General features: G+C 40.0%; 2 protein-coding genes across 10 annotated transcripts; one reads left to right on the top strand and one right to left on the bottom strand.

The window, feature by feature from the left end:
* The first annotated feature begins 597 nt into the window (after positions 1 to 597).
* Positions 598 to 8,192, top strand: LOC115685212 (protein RMD5 homolog). 5 transcript variants are annotated; one of them, XM_030610239.2, is made up of 2 exons: positions 598 to 706; positions 6,751 to 8,192. In XM_030610239.2, the coding sequence occupies exon 2, from the start codon at positions 6,808 to 6,810 to the stop codon at positions 7,966 to 7,968; it is 1,161 nt and encodes a 386-aa protein (XP_030466099.1). In that variant the 5' UTR covers positions 598 to 706; positions 6,751 to 6,807; the 3' UTR covers positions 7,969 to 8,192. The 5 variants fall into 5 exon arrangements, with proteins under 5 accessions (XP_030466099.1, XP_056164158.1, XP_056164165.1 ...); XM_056308183.1 differs by having other exon boundaries at positions 626 to 710; XM_056308190.1 differs by having other exon boundaries at positions 694 to 710; positions 6,748 to 8,192.
* Positions 8,193 to 10,655: 2,463 nt separating this feature from the next.
* On the bottom strand, positions 10,656 to 17,445 carry LOC115685213 (auxin-responsive protein IAA9). Of its 5 annotated transcripts, none has more exons than XM_056308198.1 (6): positions 17,298 to 17,445; positions 15,220 to 15,915; positions 14,876 to 15,102; positions 14,616 to 14,757; positions 11,930 to 11,991; positions 10,656 to 11,005 (listed from the first exon to the last, which is right to left on the bottom strand). In XM_056308198.1, exons 2-6 carry the CDS (start codon positions 15,879 to 15,881, stop codon positions 10,968 to 10,970), a joined length of 1,131 nt encoding a protein of 376 aa, XP_056164173.1. In that variant the 5' UTR covers positions 15,882 to 15,915; positions 17,298 to 17,445; the 3' UTR covers positions 10,656 to 10,967. The 5 variants fall into 5 exon arrangements, with proteins under 5 accessions (XP_056164173.1, XP_030466102.1, XP_056164171.1 ...); XM_030610242.2 differs by having other exon boundaries at positions 17,182 to 17,343; XM_056308196.1 differs by having other exon boundaries at positions 15,220 to 16,005; positions 17,182 to 17,326.
* Between the last annotated feature and the right edge of the window lie 937 nt (positions 17,446 to 18,382).

The raw sequence follows: 18,382 nt of genomic DNA, 5'->3' as shown, positions 1-18,382 counted from the left end.
CACTAACATTCTCAGCAAAGTAACATATTCTGTTCAGCCACGTTCCGAACTCCAGTACTAATCCAATAATCTTTAGTAACGGCATTCTAATCATCGGAGGACAAGCTCGTTGCCGGGCTCGTGAAATTCACGTCGGATCATCGCCACTTCAAGTCGGAAAACTCCATAGTTTTGTGCTCATGCTGCGAAGATGCCGACTACTCTTGAATACTCAGCATAACATCATTCCAGAAACCGGCTCCCTTACCATTGCTAAGAAGTTCCATCTCCGAATTGAACCGGCGAGCCGAAGGGTGTCGGAGTTCGGCGACAGAATCCACCAATCGGGCCTCCGAGTTTCTCCGCCGATGTACAGCACATGATGCAGTGCGGTCCGGTGAGCGGGACATCAAACCGTTTTACCGAACATTAGCGAACAGCTCCAGACGGGGAGGGGGGAGGGCAAAATTGGAAAAAAAGGCAAAAGCCTGACGGGGCAAATCTGTAATTTACGCGACAAAAGGACCGGGAAGAAGTAAAAAGGGAAGGGAGCGGGGGGCATTCCGGTAAATCCGCGCCAGATCTGTGTTCCACCTCCGGACTCCATCTCTCTCCCCCTCCCCCTTCTTCCTCAAAGAGCCACGGGCGGTTCTTGCTTCCTCGCGAGGTTTCGTCTCTCGCTCCGCCTCTCCCTCTCTCTGTCCCTCCCTGCGCGTCGATACGCGAGGTTGGTGAGCTCCTTCCTTTGGTTCCGTGTTAAAAGCTTTCGTGGGTTTGCAATCGTTTGTGGGTCGGACCCCGTTTCTCCTTGGTTTGTCGTCTGGATTTTCTTGTGTTTTTTTCTCTCTTCTTGGGTTTGGCTTTGCGAATTTTTCGTTTCCGGTGGAGAGTGTGTGTCTCGCTCTGTTGGGTTCTCTGCGAAATCGAAACTTGCCGTCGTGTTTGTCCTTGAGAGGGCTTGCCCGTGAATTGTGAAACCGGATTCCCTTCCCTAACGTATCCGCTCTGTCGTCTGACCTCAGCCTCACTCTCTTGTCTCTCTCACTTTCTCTCTTCCTCTCTCCTTGTCGCTCCGCGCGGCACGGTTGAGCTGTCGAGCTTGCAGCTCGCCGGCTCCGAGTCGTCGCCGCCGCCCAGCTCGCCGATTTCGCCTTCGGAACCGAGGTGGATCTCATTCCCCGTGTGTGTGTGTGTGTGTGTGTGTGTGTGAGCTTGTCGGATCGCAAGGAGCGGTGCTCGACGCAGGGAGAACGGTTGCCCCGCCCTGTTTCGGCAAATTTGTGTCTTGATTCCTTGAATTTGAAAGATAAAGTGTAACAGGTCGCGGGTCGTAGATATCTTTTTGTGTTTGCTCTTTTTAGTTTTTGAAATGGGGTTTGATGACTTCTTTGTATAAACTTTCGGGTGAATGAGTCTCTTCACTGTATAGATGCATTCGAATCTGGTAAAGCCCTCCTTTCTTTCTCTTTGATTACTAGAGTCAATTGGTTGCACTTTCCTTTATATGTAATGTTCTATGCATGGCAGTTATATAGTTTATGAGGATTTATGACTTCATATGACATTAGTTTTGAGAAGTTTGTTTTCATTTGAGTTTGAAAGAGAGCCCTGCCATCTTCTCTATGTGAGGTTTTAGCAATTTCTTGATGCCGGTGATGACACATTTTTTCACGGCATTTGATTTGTCATGTTTGGGATAATTGTGGTGATAATTTCTTGTTTTCTTTTTTGTTTCTCTTCATTAAGAAAGGGGTGCCAAGGTAACTGTGCAACCTTCGCAAGGAGGATAGGAAGAGACAGATCCTCATCACTTGCAATCTCGCAAGGATAGATGGTCTTAGGCAGAAAGAATTCCATTCCCTAAACAGAGTCAGTGTCAGTATAAAGCTCCAATACAGGAACCAACGTTGAAACAGCCAAGCCCTTTTCTAAATGGTCAGTGTCGTTCGGGAAATAACAGAAGTGGGGAGGATGAAAGGTTGGATGGAGAATGAAGAAAACTTCGAAATTTTGTGAGAAGGGAAGGAGGCAGATTTAGAGTTTTTAGCTACTTTCTTCCTAGTTTTTCTTCTCTCCTCTCATCCAACACAGCCTCTTGAGATCTGCACAATCCCATAATTGGTGAATTGTCTATTGAAATTCTATAATTAGTCTCTTGGCTGCATGTTGAGTCTTTGTAGATTTTTGGAAGGGTTGATTGAGTGACTTAACATGCCTATGCCCAGTTTACTCTCCTAGATCTTGAAGAGGATAAAGGTTGAATCTTGAAAGTTTTAAACAAAATATAGCACTCGAGCGATTTTTGCCTAATGAGGCTTCTATGAGTAAACAACGGATTGATATCTAGATCTGACGTGGCTCCAAATTGGTGAATTGCGAGTGACTTCCAATTTTCAGCCAGAATCTCAATAAAATTAACGTTTTTGAGTTTCCACAATATGTATCAGTTAGTTTTGTTGCAGTCTGAAAACTTTTGTTGTTACCTGATGGGGCTCCAAGCGGAAGGTTGATTAGTACTGTTTATGACAAAGACTAAGATACATTCTGTGAGTGAGTGAGTGAGTGAGTGAGTGAGTGAGTGAGAGAGAGAGACAGAGAGAGAGCGAGAGTAGAACCAGAAGGCAAAGAGGATACAGAAGGTATAAGATAAAGAGCGGGAGCATTTCAATTCAGTAGCTTGTTTTTGTTCATCTCCACCTCCTTCCTCGAGAACCAGAGGGTGTATGCTTCTTGATGAGGTTTCACCCAAACACCACTTTTTCCTATCACTTCCTGCTCTCTCTCTCTCTCTCTCTCTCTCTCTCTCTCTGATTAAATGAAAGATAGAGCAGTAGTCAGAGGTCAATTTGTCCAGCAAAGATAGACCTTGGATCATGAGATTCAAAAATCGATTTTAACAATTCTTTGTTTTAGGGACGGTATCTTCATTTCAAGTGTCTTGGTCTCATAAGGTGATGACTTTTTTATTTTATCAAATGTAGTCTTAAAAGACAGTCCACTTGATGTGGCTTAGGGTCCATTTGTCTAATGAGGTTGCCGATGGATAGATGTGTTGTTTGGAATTCGTTCATCCTCTAATTGTTCTTCTTCCTTTTCTTGACCAAATATATGTACTGCTGAACATTTGTAAGATAAGCTTTTAGAACTTGATGTGTCTTGACTCCTCTTGATCTGATGGGCATTTACTTGATCTTGTTATGGGTTTTGTTTATAACTAGTAATTTGTACATTTTTTTGTGATCTAGAGATTCCTTGAATTTTCCAATCAACTGTTAAAAGTATCCACAGCTGCAATTTTATTTTGAAGTGAATATTCATGGCGAATTGGTATTTTTCTTTTTTCTGTTAGATATTATTCTGGAAACCCCTAGTTTTGAGCTGGAGCGAGAGCTCTTGCGCAACTAGACATGGAAAAACTCAAACTGAGCTGAGTCAAGCTCAAATATGTCTACATTGTTCTTGACTGGAGCTCATTCTCAAATGTTGGTACTTGAAGGAGCTTGAGTCAAGTTCTGGACGTTAAGTTTAGGAGATGAGTTGAGCTCAAGCAAGTGACTTTGATGGCTTAACTTACCTCTATTATACTTTGAGGTTCCTGAAAGCATACGTTGAAAATCTATTCAAAATGAATAAATTATAGTAATTAGGAATGGGCCCAGTTTTCTTTTAAACTAATGAACTCTCAGAGACTTTGCGACCCAAGTCTGACTTGATTCGATTGCATCGATTGACTTCTTTTTTTTTTTTTTTGGTTGAGGATTGCATTGATTGACTTCAAGATTTGATGTGCTTGGTGATCCTGATTTTCTTATTCCTTTTGTGACGTATATTTGTCTTGCCAGTACATGTGGGGAAGGGATGGGATTTGATATATTAAAAGGATTAACTATATGGGAATGGATTGTTGATTGAATTGATGGACTTTCAGGGTTTTACTTTGGTGGGTTGAAGAAAATTTTACTGGTGACCCAGTACATGCTAGGCACAAAAGAAAATACAAAGTCAAGTTAGTACTAAAGAAAGAAATTCTCATGTGTGATTGGATGCTCTGACCTTTTGATTTCTATTATTGTAACTTCAACTACGATACTTTAGATATTGCTTTGTTTCTACATGTAGAAATGTCCTTGGGTGGGTCAGACTGCTCGCTGATTTCTTGAATTACCCTTGGTCATTAAAAATTTTATAGAACGCTTGTGAAAAGTATATCAATCCCTCTGGCTCTGGTCTGTTTTCAGAAAATTGCGAATTGGCTAAAGAGCTCATATGTAACTTTGGCTAACCTAGTAGTGTAGACTTTTTAGCTTCTTAGGGACTTTGATAAGAAAGCACGTTTTCGTAAGGGAAAATAGTCATTAAATACAAGATCTCCCTAGGTCTTTTTTCTATTAGCCTTTTTACTTTTTACCTAATTCTGAACTCTGTCTGATTCAGGCATGTGCAGAGAAAGGTATGTTTGAATTAGGAAATTTGAAATGGAAGGATTGCATTAGGAAAACCTCGTATGATAATGTCTAAAGATAATACAGTGGTGTAGACTTTTTATCTTCTAAGGGTCATTGATACGAAAACGTCATTAAATAAGGTATGATTGTCCTAGGGCTCTTTTTGTTAGCCTTTTTACTTATTACCTCGTGTCTGAACTCTGATTCAGTTACATGCAAAGAAAGGTCATAGTTGAATTAGAAAATTTAAATTGGAAGGATTGCATTGGGAATAACCTTATGTGATAATTTCTAAAGATGATATGGGGATGACCATTATTCCTCTGATAGGGTGATCTTGCACTTATATCTTCAAGCTTTTAACAAATATAGCAAAAAAATAAAGGGATTAATGTACTGGAAGTCTTAAAACTTGTCACGAAAGTGCAATTGAGTCCTAAAACTTGTCACGAAAGTGAAATCAAGTCCTAAAACTCTCAAAAAGTGCAATTGAGTCCTAAAACTTGTCAAGTTGGAGCAATCAAGTCTTCCATTAACTCCGTCCAACTCAAGTTTTAAGATTTGATTGCACCAACTTGACAAGTTTTAGGACTTGATTGCACTTTTTTAGAGTTATAGGACTCAATTGCACTTTCATGACAAGTTGTAGGACTTCCAGTGCACTTATTCCTAAAATAATCCTTTAGAACTAAAATCTTTTTTATTTGGTGCTTTTTAATGAATCAAAATACAATAGATTTGTATTCATCGAGATCAAGAAAATGATAGAATGGTGCTTTTTAGAATAGTTCACACCGATCAGAATTTTCCAGGTAGATGGCACCACGATGGCAGGGGTATGTTCTGTAAGTTAATTGAGTCAAAGGTTCTGTAGGTTCAAGTTATTTATAGGGACTTAGAATCCTTTTGGTGTGTTCTGATTAAATGCCGTTTTTCTTGTACTCATTTCTTGTTCGGTATATCTGAATACAACTTTCAGACTTTCCTCATATAATTATTGCATAGATGTCTTCAGCACTTAATTGTGTAGTTTAGCTTGTGTATAGCACTAGTTATAGAAACTTGGTTCATATAGTTTATTCATAGTTCTTTATCTGTAAAAGGATTTTTTAAATTGTGTTTTAGTTTGATATGGAAAGAGCCGAACATAAGAACCTCTGAAACTTTGCATATGTATGTAAATGCTCTGATTGCATGGTGGATTATTTGTCCTTTAACCGACCTCTTTTTGCATATGGCTCTGCACCCCCTTGGTGCTCTATAGCCATTATACATTCACCTTTCCCCCACACCCAAACCCAAAAACAAAGAAAATAAGAAGACGAAAGATGGTATAATTAAGGAAACTGAAAGTGAGGTGCCATAAATTTGTTAATGTGAGTGAGCTTTTTCCAGGTTATGATGTCCTCTTCTTAACTTTCGCTTTAGAGTTTTAACTCTAATCTTGCCTTCTTTACAAATGTGGCTAATCGTGATTTTTTTTCTAGTGCTGGTGATGAATTGCCCGCTTTCAGGGAATAGCGGTTTGCCTCCTATATTGTGTGCTCCCATAGAAGGTTTTCTGTCACGATCAATCAGAGTGTATTTCTCGAGATGGCTGTGGGGATAGGACTTAAGTTGTACTTTAAATTGTTTATTGTATTATTCTGCTCATCTTGAAATAAGATTTTATACGATTGTTTGCAGATTGAAGTATTTCTTACTGGAGTTTCATGTGTGTTTGTGTGTGTGTGTGTGTGTGTGTGTGTCCTACTCTTTGAACATTAATCAACCTTTCCTTCATCAAGACTTCGTCTCTGTCTTCCTTGATTGATGCGGTGAATAGTGCATTTCTTCGGATAGAATCTTATTTATGGTTGAGGAGCCTCTGCGACTGATGATTCAATAATCCCGTCGCCCATGGCTATGTGCTATTCCAGTTTTCCTTGACGCCTTACATGAGCTTTTGGCATCTGAGACTGTTGACAAAATTGAGTTGTGCCACTAAAAATTCGATGGTTGACAATGTACTTATATGAGCGTTATAATGCACAAAGTAGGACAACTCCCTATCTTTATGATTTCGCTTTGTTATATTTTGGCTTGGTAATTCTCAGGAGGTGCTATAATCCTCCAGTCTTAGTCCTCTTGCTTTTTGCTTGAGCTGCTCGCGTAGAGCGATTCTATATTTTCCTGCATAGCACTTGTCTCATTATAGATATCACTGAGTGAGCTTCCCTAAGTAGTCGCTCTGTAGTTTTTATTTACTTGAGCTGTTGTGATTGTTGTGTGTGAGATCTAGTCTCTCAATGGAAGTTAAGTATGCCCCTTCTTCTTTGTCTAGCAGGTGCTTGTTTCATTGTTGGCCGATCAAAGTTCACCATACTGTGAGCAAGACAGAAAAATGGATGTGAACTCTATTAGAGATGCATTTGATAGAGTTGCTAAAAAACAGAAGCTTTCATATTCCAAGACCCAAGAAGTGATTGATCAAATCACTCAAGAAATTTCAGGCTCAATAGAGAAAATTCAGAATGCTCATAATTCTGATTCTCGCTCAGACTACAAAGCTTTACTTGCTGATCTCAAGACCAAGATAAAAGAGATGGCTCCACTGACTCTCTTAGAAGGCACACAGAAGGATTTGAATGTTGCACTTAGCAAGTATTCAAAGCCTTTGGAGAAGTCCTTTAATCCAGATATATCCAAGGCTTACAGAAATGTTGACCTTGATACAGCCACAGTTAACTATGTAATTGCAAGCCATTTCTATAGACAGGGTCTTTTTGACATCGGCGATTGCTTTGTTACTGAGGCGATGGAGCCAGAATCTATTGCTTCAATAAGGTCGCCGTATGTAGAGATGTACCAGATACTTGAAGCAGTGAAGAGTCGAAATCTAGAACCAGCACTGAAGTGGGCTACTTCCAACTGTAGTAAACTTACAGCAAATGGGTCCGACCTCATAGTAAAACTTCATCAAATGCAGTTTGTGGAGATACTACAAAGGGGAAACAGAGACGAGGCCCTTAAATACGCGAGGATCCACTTGGCACCTTTTGCGTCTGACCACTTGGTTGAAATACAGAAGCTTATGGGTTGTCTCTTGTGGGCTGGAAGGCTCGAACAGTCCCCATACCCTGATTTAGTATCCCCTGCTAACTGGGACAAATTGGCGGAAGAACTAACTAGGCAGTTTTGCGGTTTTCTGGGACAATCCTTTGAGAGCCCTTTGGGCGTGACTGTAGCTGCTGGCTTCCAGGCTTTGCCACCACTTTTAAAGTTCATGAACGTGATGTGGGGAAAGAAGCAAGAGTGGCAGTCAATGAAGCAATTGCCGATTCCGGTTGAGTTGGATGATGAGTTTCAGTTTCACTCTGTATTTGTGTGTCCAGTGTCCAAGGAGCAAGCTACAGATGATAACCCGCCAATGCTAATGCCCTGCGGCCATGTTCTCTGCAAGCAGTCAATAGTGAAGATGTCAAAGAACCTCTCCAAGCCCTTTAAGTGCCCCTATTGTCCAACAGATATCGACTCAAATCTCTGCAAGCCACTCTGTTTCTGACTTGTGCCACTTGTATAACAGAGATGTACAAGTAACTCTCTCTCTCTCTCTCTCTCTCTCTCTCTCTCAGTTGGACCAAATTGCATGTGCATAAACTAGCTGTGTACCCACCAAATGTGGTGACAATCGTGGTCATTCGTTGCTTACTGTTGGCAGCATCTGTAAATAGACATTCTTTTGATATTCATGTGGGAATGGAAATGCAAGTTGGTGTCTTGACGTTACATGGTATGGTAGGCTTATCTTTTATGGGTTACACAGAAATTAAAGCTTTTCGTTGTCTAAGCTGGCCAGGTCTGCCTAATTAGCGGAGTCTGAAAGTCGTGTAGGCTGATGACAAGTGTTAGTTGTTCTATTGACTCTCCTAGTTTGTACTCACCGGCGTGTCAGTTCCTACCTAGTGATCTTAGATAGTCATAAAAGGAGATTATTATAGATCTTGACGTGTAACGGAAAGGCTAAAGAGATTATCATTTGGTCCATTTCGAACTCACAATAAATCAGAATTAAAACAGAAACAGAAGGGGCAATGGCCGGCGTCAACACTATGGACTGGGATTCTAGAGTATGAGCTGCATGCGCCACTCATTTCTTCTTGAGAGTCGAAATATCACCAGCATTTTGAGTTTTCATCGCGTGCTCTTTCCCTTTCATGTCTTAGTAGGGGAAGTTGGCTTTCATCACATGCTCTTCCCCTTGTCTCGCTTTTGCACTTTTTCTTTGTGGGGAAGCAAATTCCGGTTAGGCCTTTTCAAAGTTTGATGTGAAAAAATGTCGCAAAGTGTTACGCTTCTTGGTATAGTGGAAGCACATGGATGTAAAACGCATTGACTGACATTGGAGATGCTTTGTCTTGTAAGTGAGCACTTTTTAGGTGTCGTGAGCTCTTTCTTGGGTTTGCACCCCCTTTGTGCCCTATAGCTAATTCACTTGTACCTACAAAAAGAAAAACGCGATGTGTTCCTCCGAAGTTTTGTATCGTGTGAAGTGTAGCTTTCGCAGGAGGGAATCTTTTTGAGACGATAAACTGAGTAGCAGGAGGTCCGATGGTTGCCTGTGAGCCCTTTTGCGCGAAATAGTGAAGTGGGATTTCGAGCAGCGTGACTATGGTCTCGGCACGAGCATCATAACGTATGATAGTTTTCATGGGTTCCATTTTACGGCAAAGTGAAACTCCTCGACACGAAACCCGAGTGTTAAAGATAGGTGATGAAACACGAGCGTGAAAGAAAGGTGGTTACGGTGACGATGGAGCAGTCGGATACTCAATGACCCATCTGCCGTTTCTCTGTAGTTAGCCTGGAAGAATGAGCTTTGAGAGCTCCTCTCAAATACGGGTGAAAGGGTTGAAAAGTTGGTAGAGAAGGAAACGAGTACACAAGATTATTGATTGATAGATACCCAGTCTCTTCCATAATGAACTATTATTGCATAGCTATGTAGCTCTGTCTCAGAAGGAATAATTTCTAAGTTTGATCATAACCGTAGAATTAATGACTGCCTCGACCCGTGCTTATATGATGCCATTACACATTTACAATTTGGGAGAAAATGAAGTCTGCAAAGCGAAGAAAGTAGAAGAAGAGCCCTGCAATGAAATGGTAATTTATGTTCTAAAAGCTACAAAATCTTGAGGAAGCCTTCTAATTCCTCCCGTTTCAAGTCAATTTTTTCGAAAAGTTTTGAGTATCATCATAGAAGACATGAATCAAGAGTCATCTCGGAAAAACATAGTTACGGTGCATTTCCTCGCATCGATAAAATAGAGAATAATGCGTAATTTCACTGATAATTGAGCACCAATTGGAATGAAAAATCGATGGTGTCCATGCACCTAATTCATGTGTACAAAACCAGTCAAAAGAAAAAAAATCCATGAATCGACGCAACTTTGTACATGGAAAAAGGAAACATCTGACCATTTAAGTGCGTAAAAGCATATCAATGTAATGCAATTGTCAATATAATGCTGGAGGTTAACAATTTGAATATGGACACAGATCATTAGGGACTTAGTGAACAAACATGGTGGATTTTGGAAAGAATCGCAAAGGAACAAAGAAAACATTATGGACGAGGAGAAGCAAATAGGGGATCGGCCTTCGATTCCGCCATACATTCTATTTCTCCCATTTCTAGCAAATGGAAAATAGTGCTCCTCGTGCAAATCCTTTATACACATTAAAGGGAAAATAAAAATGCCGCAGCTCTTTTAACTGCTAGAACAAACTTGGACAAGAGCAAACAAAATGCAACATCAACTCTTTTAACTAACAGCACATCCTTCGACAAGAGCAAACAAAATGCAACATCATGCATGGGATATCGGAAGAAGTTGAAGGAAGACAAACTTGGAAAAGATAAATTGCAGGTCAGAAGATTAAGTAGGCAACAAGAAAATTAGGACTGAATTTTGATCCTCTGGGGACTCGGTATGCGTGAGTCTAGAGCACTTGATCCTAATAAGACCTCATCAATAATAATGGACTAGGTTTATACCTAGAGAGCGACAATTTCCAAGATACCTGAATTTCTTTTTTCTCCATAGGCAGCACCTTGTACCCCAATTGTTGACATGCATGCTCTTTGGTTACAGAAATAACTAGCCACTATTAGATGAACGGCGATGCAGATATCAATTAGTCAAGCTACACATTTCTGGTGATAATAGGGTAAATTAAAACGAGTGGATCCAACAGATCTCTTTCTGACAGGAACAATCTTATCACATACACACAGAGAACCAAGAATTCTACTGGGTCACTAAAATTCCAACAAGCACAAATTCTTCTAGCAACTTATGAAAGTACTTACAACAATCGTAGGGTTGAGACAGACTTCAGATTAACAACGACAACATTTTCAGGCAATAAACAAAGACTCATGATGGACATTAGCACCAAGCCGAGTAGTACTCTTTCCCATTAACAAACAAATATCTCCACATTTACCACTCCAGTAGACAGACAGACGTAACTAGGCAAGCATAGTAACCTGCGCTAGTTTCTTGCCTTCGACTTTTCCACCGCTCTAGGTGCTGCAATGTAGAATCATAAGAAACAAACAATTACTGAAAAGAACGAGTAGATAAGTAAAGACAGGGAAATTAGTAAAAACAACCCCAAGGCAGGAAATACATCAAGAATAATGACAACACAAGAGGTAATAAATAGTTTCCTGAGCAGTGGTGTTAGCATATGCAGGTTAGCTTTCCGGAACAGTGATAAGGCAGATGTATAACTAATGCCACATCATGCCATCAATTTCCAATAATAGCAACACTTAACTGGAGCATCCCTAAAGCATGCTGCTCTAACTGAACTCTACATTGTGCAAAACATTTAGAGCAACAGAAAACGGGGGTTGAACAACACGACATCAACCTCAGCGGGTTCTCCAACTCAAATAAATCAAAATGGACATTCCAACAATTGAGAAACCAACTCATAATTGGCTTCACTAATTTTTAATCAGTATACCACTCTAACAATTTGAGCAAGGACAAAGAATGAAAAAATTTAACCTCCTGAATGTGACAGCTTGGTACTCTCGTGTCTACTCTTCTATTTGTTCACTGCTACGACAATAGAGTGACAGAACTCATTCAAGAACATCACAAAGAGTCACTTATCTGTGACTTTTCTCCATCCTACAACACCCTCTATGCATTCTATAAAGCATAAGGATGCTAGGACAATATGAATAATACTTGGACAAAATTCATCCCAAGCAGTAAGAGAAATTGTGCGGTAAATGAGTTGAACAAGTAAACAGAAGATGAATGGAAAGCATCTTTTTGTAAAAGGTAAGATTAAAAATAGACTGATTCTTCTACAGATTAAATCAAATAATAAGACTAGGTTTGCATAGGCTCGCCCTGAAAAAGTATCATCAGTGGGAACATGAAAGATGAAAGAGTTGGTATGAACACAGAGATAAAAGTTTAATTAGCAGTACAAACCTAGTCCAATAGCATCAGCACCCTTCATAATCTTCAGCCGCTTGCATGAATCAATGAACATCCTATCACAGCAAATTAAATCAGGATGAATCAAGGAGAAACTTGGGGGAAAAGGTTCATAATTTGCATGAAAAGTAAAGTTTTTATTCTATCTTTTAGAGGCTAAGTGAACATAAAAAGGCAAAAGAGTCAAACGGACTCGATCCCAATAACATCTCGTCAATCATAACAAGAAAACGCTAGCTCTATTCATTTGCTGCATATCTTATTAGCTGTAGTAGTTTTAGATGAGGCAACGTAAGCCAGTCAAAGAGACCCCAAAAACAGGAAGAGAAGAGTTGGAAGGGTGATAGAGAAATTTTTTGAGTGATTTTTATTTCATATCAAAGAAAATATCTTTATGGTCAGCATTCTCAAGATACCATGCTATCAGTTTCCTTTTGAGGTACTCTAATACTATTGGAGCATTTGAGAATCATGTACTGATCATAGGAACTAAAATGACAAAGCAAAGATGTAGTCATACGAGGACAGTTTAAAAATCAAGTTATGTCAGTCATATACAACTGACTGACTAAAACACATTCATTTCATGCATCTGAAAAGCAAAATGCTAATAGTTTGATTGTTATACTTCCAACTAGATGGACATGTCAGCTAATTTTTAAATGACTTTATCCTTCCATAAGTCAATTATCATTCTAGGAAATGGTGAAAGCACTCAAAAGATTCTCCAATTTATGAAAAGAGTGATTCAATTCTCGTCAAATTTTCTAACCAGGAACAAGAAAGAGGAAACCATCCAAAGACAGACAAGCAGAAACTACACAGAAGAGGGACCAGTGTGCCTTGGTGTTGTATATCTGTAAATGCAACCTAACTACTGATTAAAACAAGAGGACTCCGTCCATTGTCAATCCTTTTATATAGTAGAATCTCCAAATACTAGAGTACATTGGTAAAGACTTTCCCCTAAGTGTTCTCTCTGCAAGGCTTTTTAGTGCTTCCTTATGGATATTTCTCAAAACAAAAAGAAAAACAAAACAGAGCTGTATGCTGAATATTTCAACAAACTTCCCAATGATGATCAATTTACATTTGACTTCTTATCTTAAAGGGAAATTGCCATATCATCCTGCTAAGCATACTGAAAAGGGCTATTTCTTACACAAGTAACGAATGCCCTTCTGTTGTAAAAAATTACAATTTAAGTTGTCCGAGGAGTTTCAACCAAAAAAAAAAGTTGTCCAAGGAGTTTTTCGGTCCATTGAGTCAATCTACCTAGAAGTGGCCATCGTGAAATTTCACAGATTCATAATTTATGCAGCTTCTGTTGAGCATGCAAAGTTAAGACCAAAAAAAGCTCGAAAGAAATAAATAAAGGTACAAAACTCTTGTCCAGTCCTTTTTATCGGACTCGAAACTTATAATTCATAATGAGAAAATAACCTATTAAGTTAACTATGTCTTGATTTGCCACATCTTATTTCAGTCGTATCGAATTTTCTAGTATTTTATGCTAACATTATACCCTTGAGTGCTCATCAGTAATCTACGGGAACTCCTGTTTTACCAAGCTTCTCTTTTTCCACTCTCAATCTTTGACAGCCAACATACAAATCTAACTGATGCTACCTTTTAGCAAATAATGAAAAAGAGGAATAACTTAATATAAGTATATAAATGAATCGGTAACATCAAATAAGCAAAAAGACAGCCTGTCTATCAAACTAAACTCTGTAAGTCTCAGCTTTTTTATCTTTTGAAAGCAACACAATGCTCAACTTGACCCTTTTTTTGAAATATCTAATACAATTACATTAAGCTCTTACCACTCAGGTATCCTCAGTTCTTATTTTACTTTAATTCAGATGGCAATATTTCACGAACAAAGTAGTAGCATCCTTTTTTTTCATCACCATATAGACTCTCGCAATATTTAATTTAATCTCATAAATTTTCGATATTTCACTGCACTTTCTTGACATGTGCATGAATATCTAAAATAGAGTAAAGCCTAGTTAATCCAACAAAATACATGTTAAATGGCTTATCTTGAGTTGTCGTGTATGGGCACTGTACATGGAAGCATTTGCCTTGGTACAGTCTCTTCAAGAAATCTAACTGCTAGATGATAAAAACAATTGCTTCTTTTGCCGAGGCATAGTAATCATCTCTCCCCTTTCTTGTTCAGTTCAGTCTTTGAGCGAGAAAAACAATATTCAAGAGCAAAAAGTTCACTTTGAAAGGCCTTAAATTTCTTGGCATGAGCATTTTTTGTTACTTTTTAAAGAATTAGCGGATATTTTTCAATAAAAAAAAAAGAATTAGCGGATATTTATGTAAGCACTCCAGCCTACCACAGTACATATTAAGCAGATCCTACGAATCTCCATGGGACTTTTAATAGGCTAAGAATTCTAGAAGCAGAAGCCTCATGGTATCTTACAAGTTGGGAGGATTCTCCAATTCTATTAAAAAAAGGAAAGTAAAAACAAACGAAAATTTCAATTTCCAAGTACTAGCAACTGTTAATTCATGTTTGTCTTCCTTTTCCTAATTCCTCCATACTCCTGCCTGATTTTACGATCGAATTTAGAAAGCTCTACAGTCTAAAACAGTACTATGTCTCAGTTATGAAGCATGTTACATGTAGCACGCATCCTGAAGGAAACTTAAAACTTACTCCCAGGGGACATCCCCGACAAGCATCCAGTCGCCATCCTTGTCCTCATAAGTAAGAACATACTCCGATCCATGCAGGAAATCTCGCAGTTTACTCTCGTTCAGCATTTCTCTTGCTGGAGTTCCATTAGATCCGCATTGACCTGAAAGCATAAAAAATGTAATTCAGTGGAAGTGTGCTAAGGTATTCAAATATTCACTGATGAAGATCCATCAAAATCAAAACAAGGATGACCGGGAATGGCAGACACAATGACATACCTATGGTGAATCCGCTGAACATCTTCTCCAGAGAAGAAGATAACTCCTGATATGCAGAGTAATTCCTCAGATCTACCTTCCTCAGATAAGGAGCACCATCCATGCTAACCTTCACAAAAAGAGCACCAGGACCTGGTTTGCCATCAACCTCGTCATTGTCCTTTGAAGTAGTAGCCAATGTATTCTTTCTGTATGATCTAATAGGAGGCCAACCAACGACCTGAGCCCTGTCATTAAAGATACCATCAACAGCCATTAGAAAGCCAAAACCTTGTTCGTTGTTCATGACCAGCTGTTGTCTTGCTTTCGGACATAAAGCCATCTGAACAGTGAGTCAAACTTACTTGGCAGCTGGAGCATTGTTTGAAGCTCTCGTCTGATTAACCCCCGTTCCATTAAGAGCACGAGGGCATTCTGATGCTGGTTTTGGGAGTGCCTCCTTCGGCATGGCCGATTGGGCCCCAGAAGTCCTTGATGGGAGCATTGCCTTCAGCCCTGCATTACCAGGAAACTTTCCTTGGCCTCCAGACTGTGCAGTTTCAGAAGCAGGTCCAGTTGCATGAAACATCCAGTTTCCCTCGGTGTATTTAGAGCTCTTCAGGTCTGAGAACTCATCTATGGTGTCAGAGAATCCTCTTTTGTTTCCTGAAGCAATATTCTTCGGAAGCGACAAGCAGATCCCATCCTTTGAAGGAAGCAAAGGAAACAATGGCTTCTCGTCAAGTTTTCCAGTGTTCAGCAAGCACAGTTTCGGTTCTCTTTCAGGAGATAGAGATCCAGGGAGACCAAGCCTCAACTCAGTAGCCTTTAGATTCAGATTGCTTTTACTCTCGTCAGACAAGCTTGAGACTGCAGAGCTATCAACTGAAGAACAGTCGGACAAACCCAGATAGTTTCGCTCCTTCAACCCCAAGCAGTCATGAGAAACGCCATCTATGGAGGGTGAGGTGGCTACTGTAGAGGTTTTGCCACCCCCTTCCTCCACACCCAGAAGTGGTGGAGACATCAGACTTGAAAGACAATCAATCTATTCTCTTGAACTGCACATCAGTGACGAGGATATAAGTACAACCAAGAGTTTGTATTTCTTTGAATTGAAGGCTCTCCAACTAAAATTGCACTCAGTGAAACTGTCAAAGCAGAACATGGGGAGAGAACAAAAATTATCAAGATTCAAATGCTACAACTGGCAACAACAAGATGAGCATTACGTGGACAGTTTAAGAACTTCACGAGATGATGATAGACAACAATCAAAGCTGAAGAATAATGACATATGCCAGCATTTTGCGAAGAATTCAGACAGTACTGATGCTTCAGTAGCTTTACACTTAAAGATCAAGGACGCTAAAATGGGGCATAGCAACACTGCAGCATCTATAGGAGAAGAAGAAGTCATTTGCATAATCACCACAAGCATCAATCTCAATATCCAAAGCCAAATTTTTCCCCTCTATAAGGATATACTCAAGTCACCGGTGGAAAGGAAAGACGGGAAAGAAGCAGAAGCACAAATAGATGCAGATGGAGAGAGCAGTTTCATTAAAAAGTTATACAATTACACAGAAGATGACTCACAGGAGAGACCAAATCAGAGTAGAATCATGTAAAAGAAACGCCTCTTAAACAAAAGAAAAAAATACCCACTAAAGGAATGTTCTACTAGGAAGGGAAAGAAGTTATGAAGCATAATATTCCTAAAACAGTGAAACCTAAAGAAAACAGAAAGAAAAAAAAGGACAAGAAGCCCGCAATACTACAGATATGGCAGGATGAAATGGAGCTACAATTTCTTCGCTGTAGAAGGAAAAACCCACAAAGTCAACTAACAAGCTAAAAAGAACATGCTAATTGCCATCAAATTAAGTAACTATAGAACCCCATATACCCCGTGATACGGTGAGCAAAGCCCGTTCAGGCATACAAAAGAGCCTTCCAAAAACGACATGCTACAGCATTTCCTCAGATCTAACACCACAACAAAACCACCATCTGATTTCCCAAAGACACCGGGACTTGCTCACTTTAACCAAAGCTCAGCAAGAGCAGACACCCAGAAGGCGAAAAAAAAAAAGAGAGAGAGAGGCTCAGCTCACAAAACCTGCACAAGCCAAGAAATTGACGGAAGATTCTCAAATCGACACAGAACATATTCCAACACCCAGCGGAGATACACACAAAGATCTCCACAACCGGGGCTCGCTCAAAACACCAACTTTCACACCAAGCATGTACCCAAAAAGAAACCCAAGAAGGGGGGAAGCCAAGAACGAGATGCTGGAGGGCAAAACACCTCGGAAAAATACCTTGTGAAATGGCCAAATACGAGCGAAGCCGAAGCACCCTTCTCGCCCAAAACAAAGAAAATGCACGAACCGCAGAGAGAGAGAGAGACAGAGCCAGAGACAGAGAGATTAAGGACCTTCCATTAATCAGGAAGCAACAAAAGCAAAAACGGGTGGGCAGTTTTCACCGGAGCACTCGAAAACTCAGCTTGAAAAACCAAAAAAGAGCGGAGAAGAAAGCAAGAAAGAAAGGAAAGGTACAGGCACGCCTCGAGAGAGAGAGCGGAGCCGCGGGGCCAAAACGGTAAATGCGCACGCGACAACAAGTGTGCTGTGGAGGTCACCAATATTTCGGACCGGAGGAGCAGGGCTAGTTCAGACCATTTCCCCATCTTCGGTCAAAAAGAATCAGACATTTTGCTTCTTTACACGCGCACACAAGGAAGAAAATTCATCAAAAAGTTGGGGGGAAGCGTTTTATCTTTACTTTCTGTCCATGCAATATTCACAAAAAAAAAAAGCGGCTAATCTTATCGTATAATTATTGAAGCGTAGTTTTGGCGCGTCTGGTCTTTCGAAATGTATAAGAATTCCATCGTTCTAAGTGTTCATACCCAAAATTCTAGGCTTAATTATGTTGAAGCATCTGTCCTTGCGAAAGGCAGAAGAGTGGGATGCTCTTTTTATGATTACAATCTTTTGGCCTTTTTTTCAAATGTGTGATATAAATAAAGGGGTTTTTCACTCTAGCAAATTTCTATGAATAAGAAAATTGATTTTGACCTTAGGGTAAAAATGGGGGCCCATGGCTTAAGTTCCCGCTTTCCGGTTGATCCGGTCTTGTTGGTTATATATTGGATTCGCCATCGAGTCATCGACAGTCCGGCATGCCCTTGAGTTAGAGGTGGCCCTGTCCAAGGATGAGCAACGATCTTGGATTCAATTCAGGATTCGGATAGCCGATTTGGTTGCGGGCCGATCAGTCAGCCCGAATCCAGGGATCGAGAGTCGAGATTATTATGATAATTAGATAATTCACTTTATCGGATTCGGTGATTGAGATAACCCGCCGATATTTTCAAAGCGCACCTAATAATTATTCAGGCATGGAACGCTACTCCCACCAAAGTAAAAACACAAAAGAAAAATAGAATCCTGCTGACTCTCCGACGATATCAAGATGTCTACTTGTCTAGGATAGTGTTCCATCTATTTTGTTCCT

The sequence above is a fragment of the Syzygium oleosum genome, unplaced genomic scaffold (genome assembly GCF_021117445.2).
Source record: "Syzygium oleosum isolate NSW1041296 unplaced genomic scaffold, Sole_v2.1 Sole_v2.01, whole genome shotgun sequence".
Lineage (NCBI taxonomy): Eukaryota > Viridiplantae > Streptophyta > Magnoliopsida > Myrtales > Myrtaceae > Syzygium > Syzygium oleosum.
The sequence above is the reverse complement of the archived record's forward strand: the minus strand, read 5'-3'. Positions and strand labels throughout refer to the sequence as shown.

What these genes read in the sequence shown, in the direction of transcription:
- LOC115685213 (XM_056308198.1), bottom strand. Translation starts at nt 15,881, where the DNA reads ATGTCTCCACCACTTCTGGGTGTGGAGGAAGGGGGTGGCAAAACCTCT. An exon ending in GTCGGGGATGTCCCCTGGGA is followed by an intron (nt 11,992 to 14,615) that starts GTAAGTTTTAAG and finishes TTGCTGTGATAG; the next exon opens with GATGTTCATTGATTCATGCA. An exon ending in TGCTGATGCTATTGGACTAG is followed by an intron (nt 11,006 to 11,929) that starts GTTTGTACTGCT and finishes TCTACATTGCAG; the next exon opens with CACCTAGAGCGGTGGAAAAG.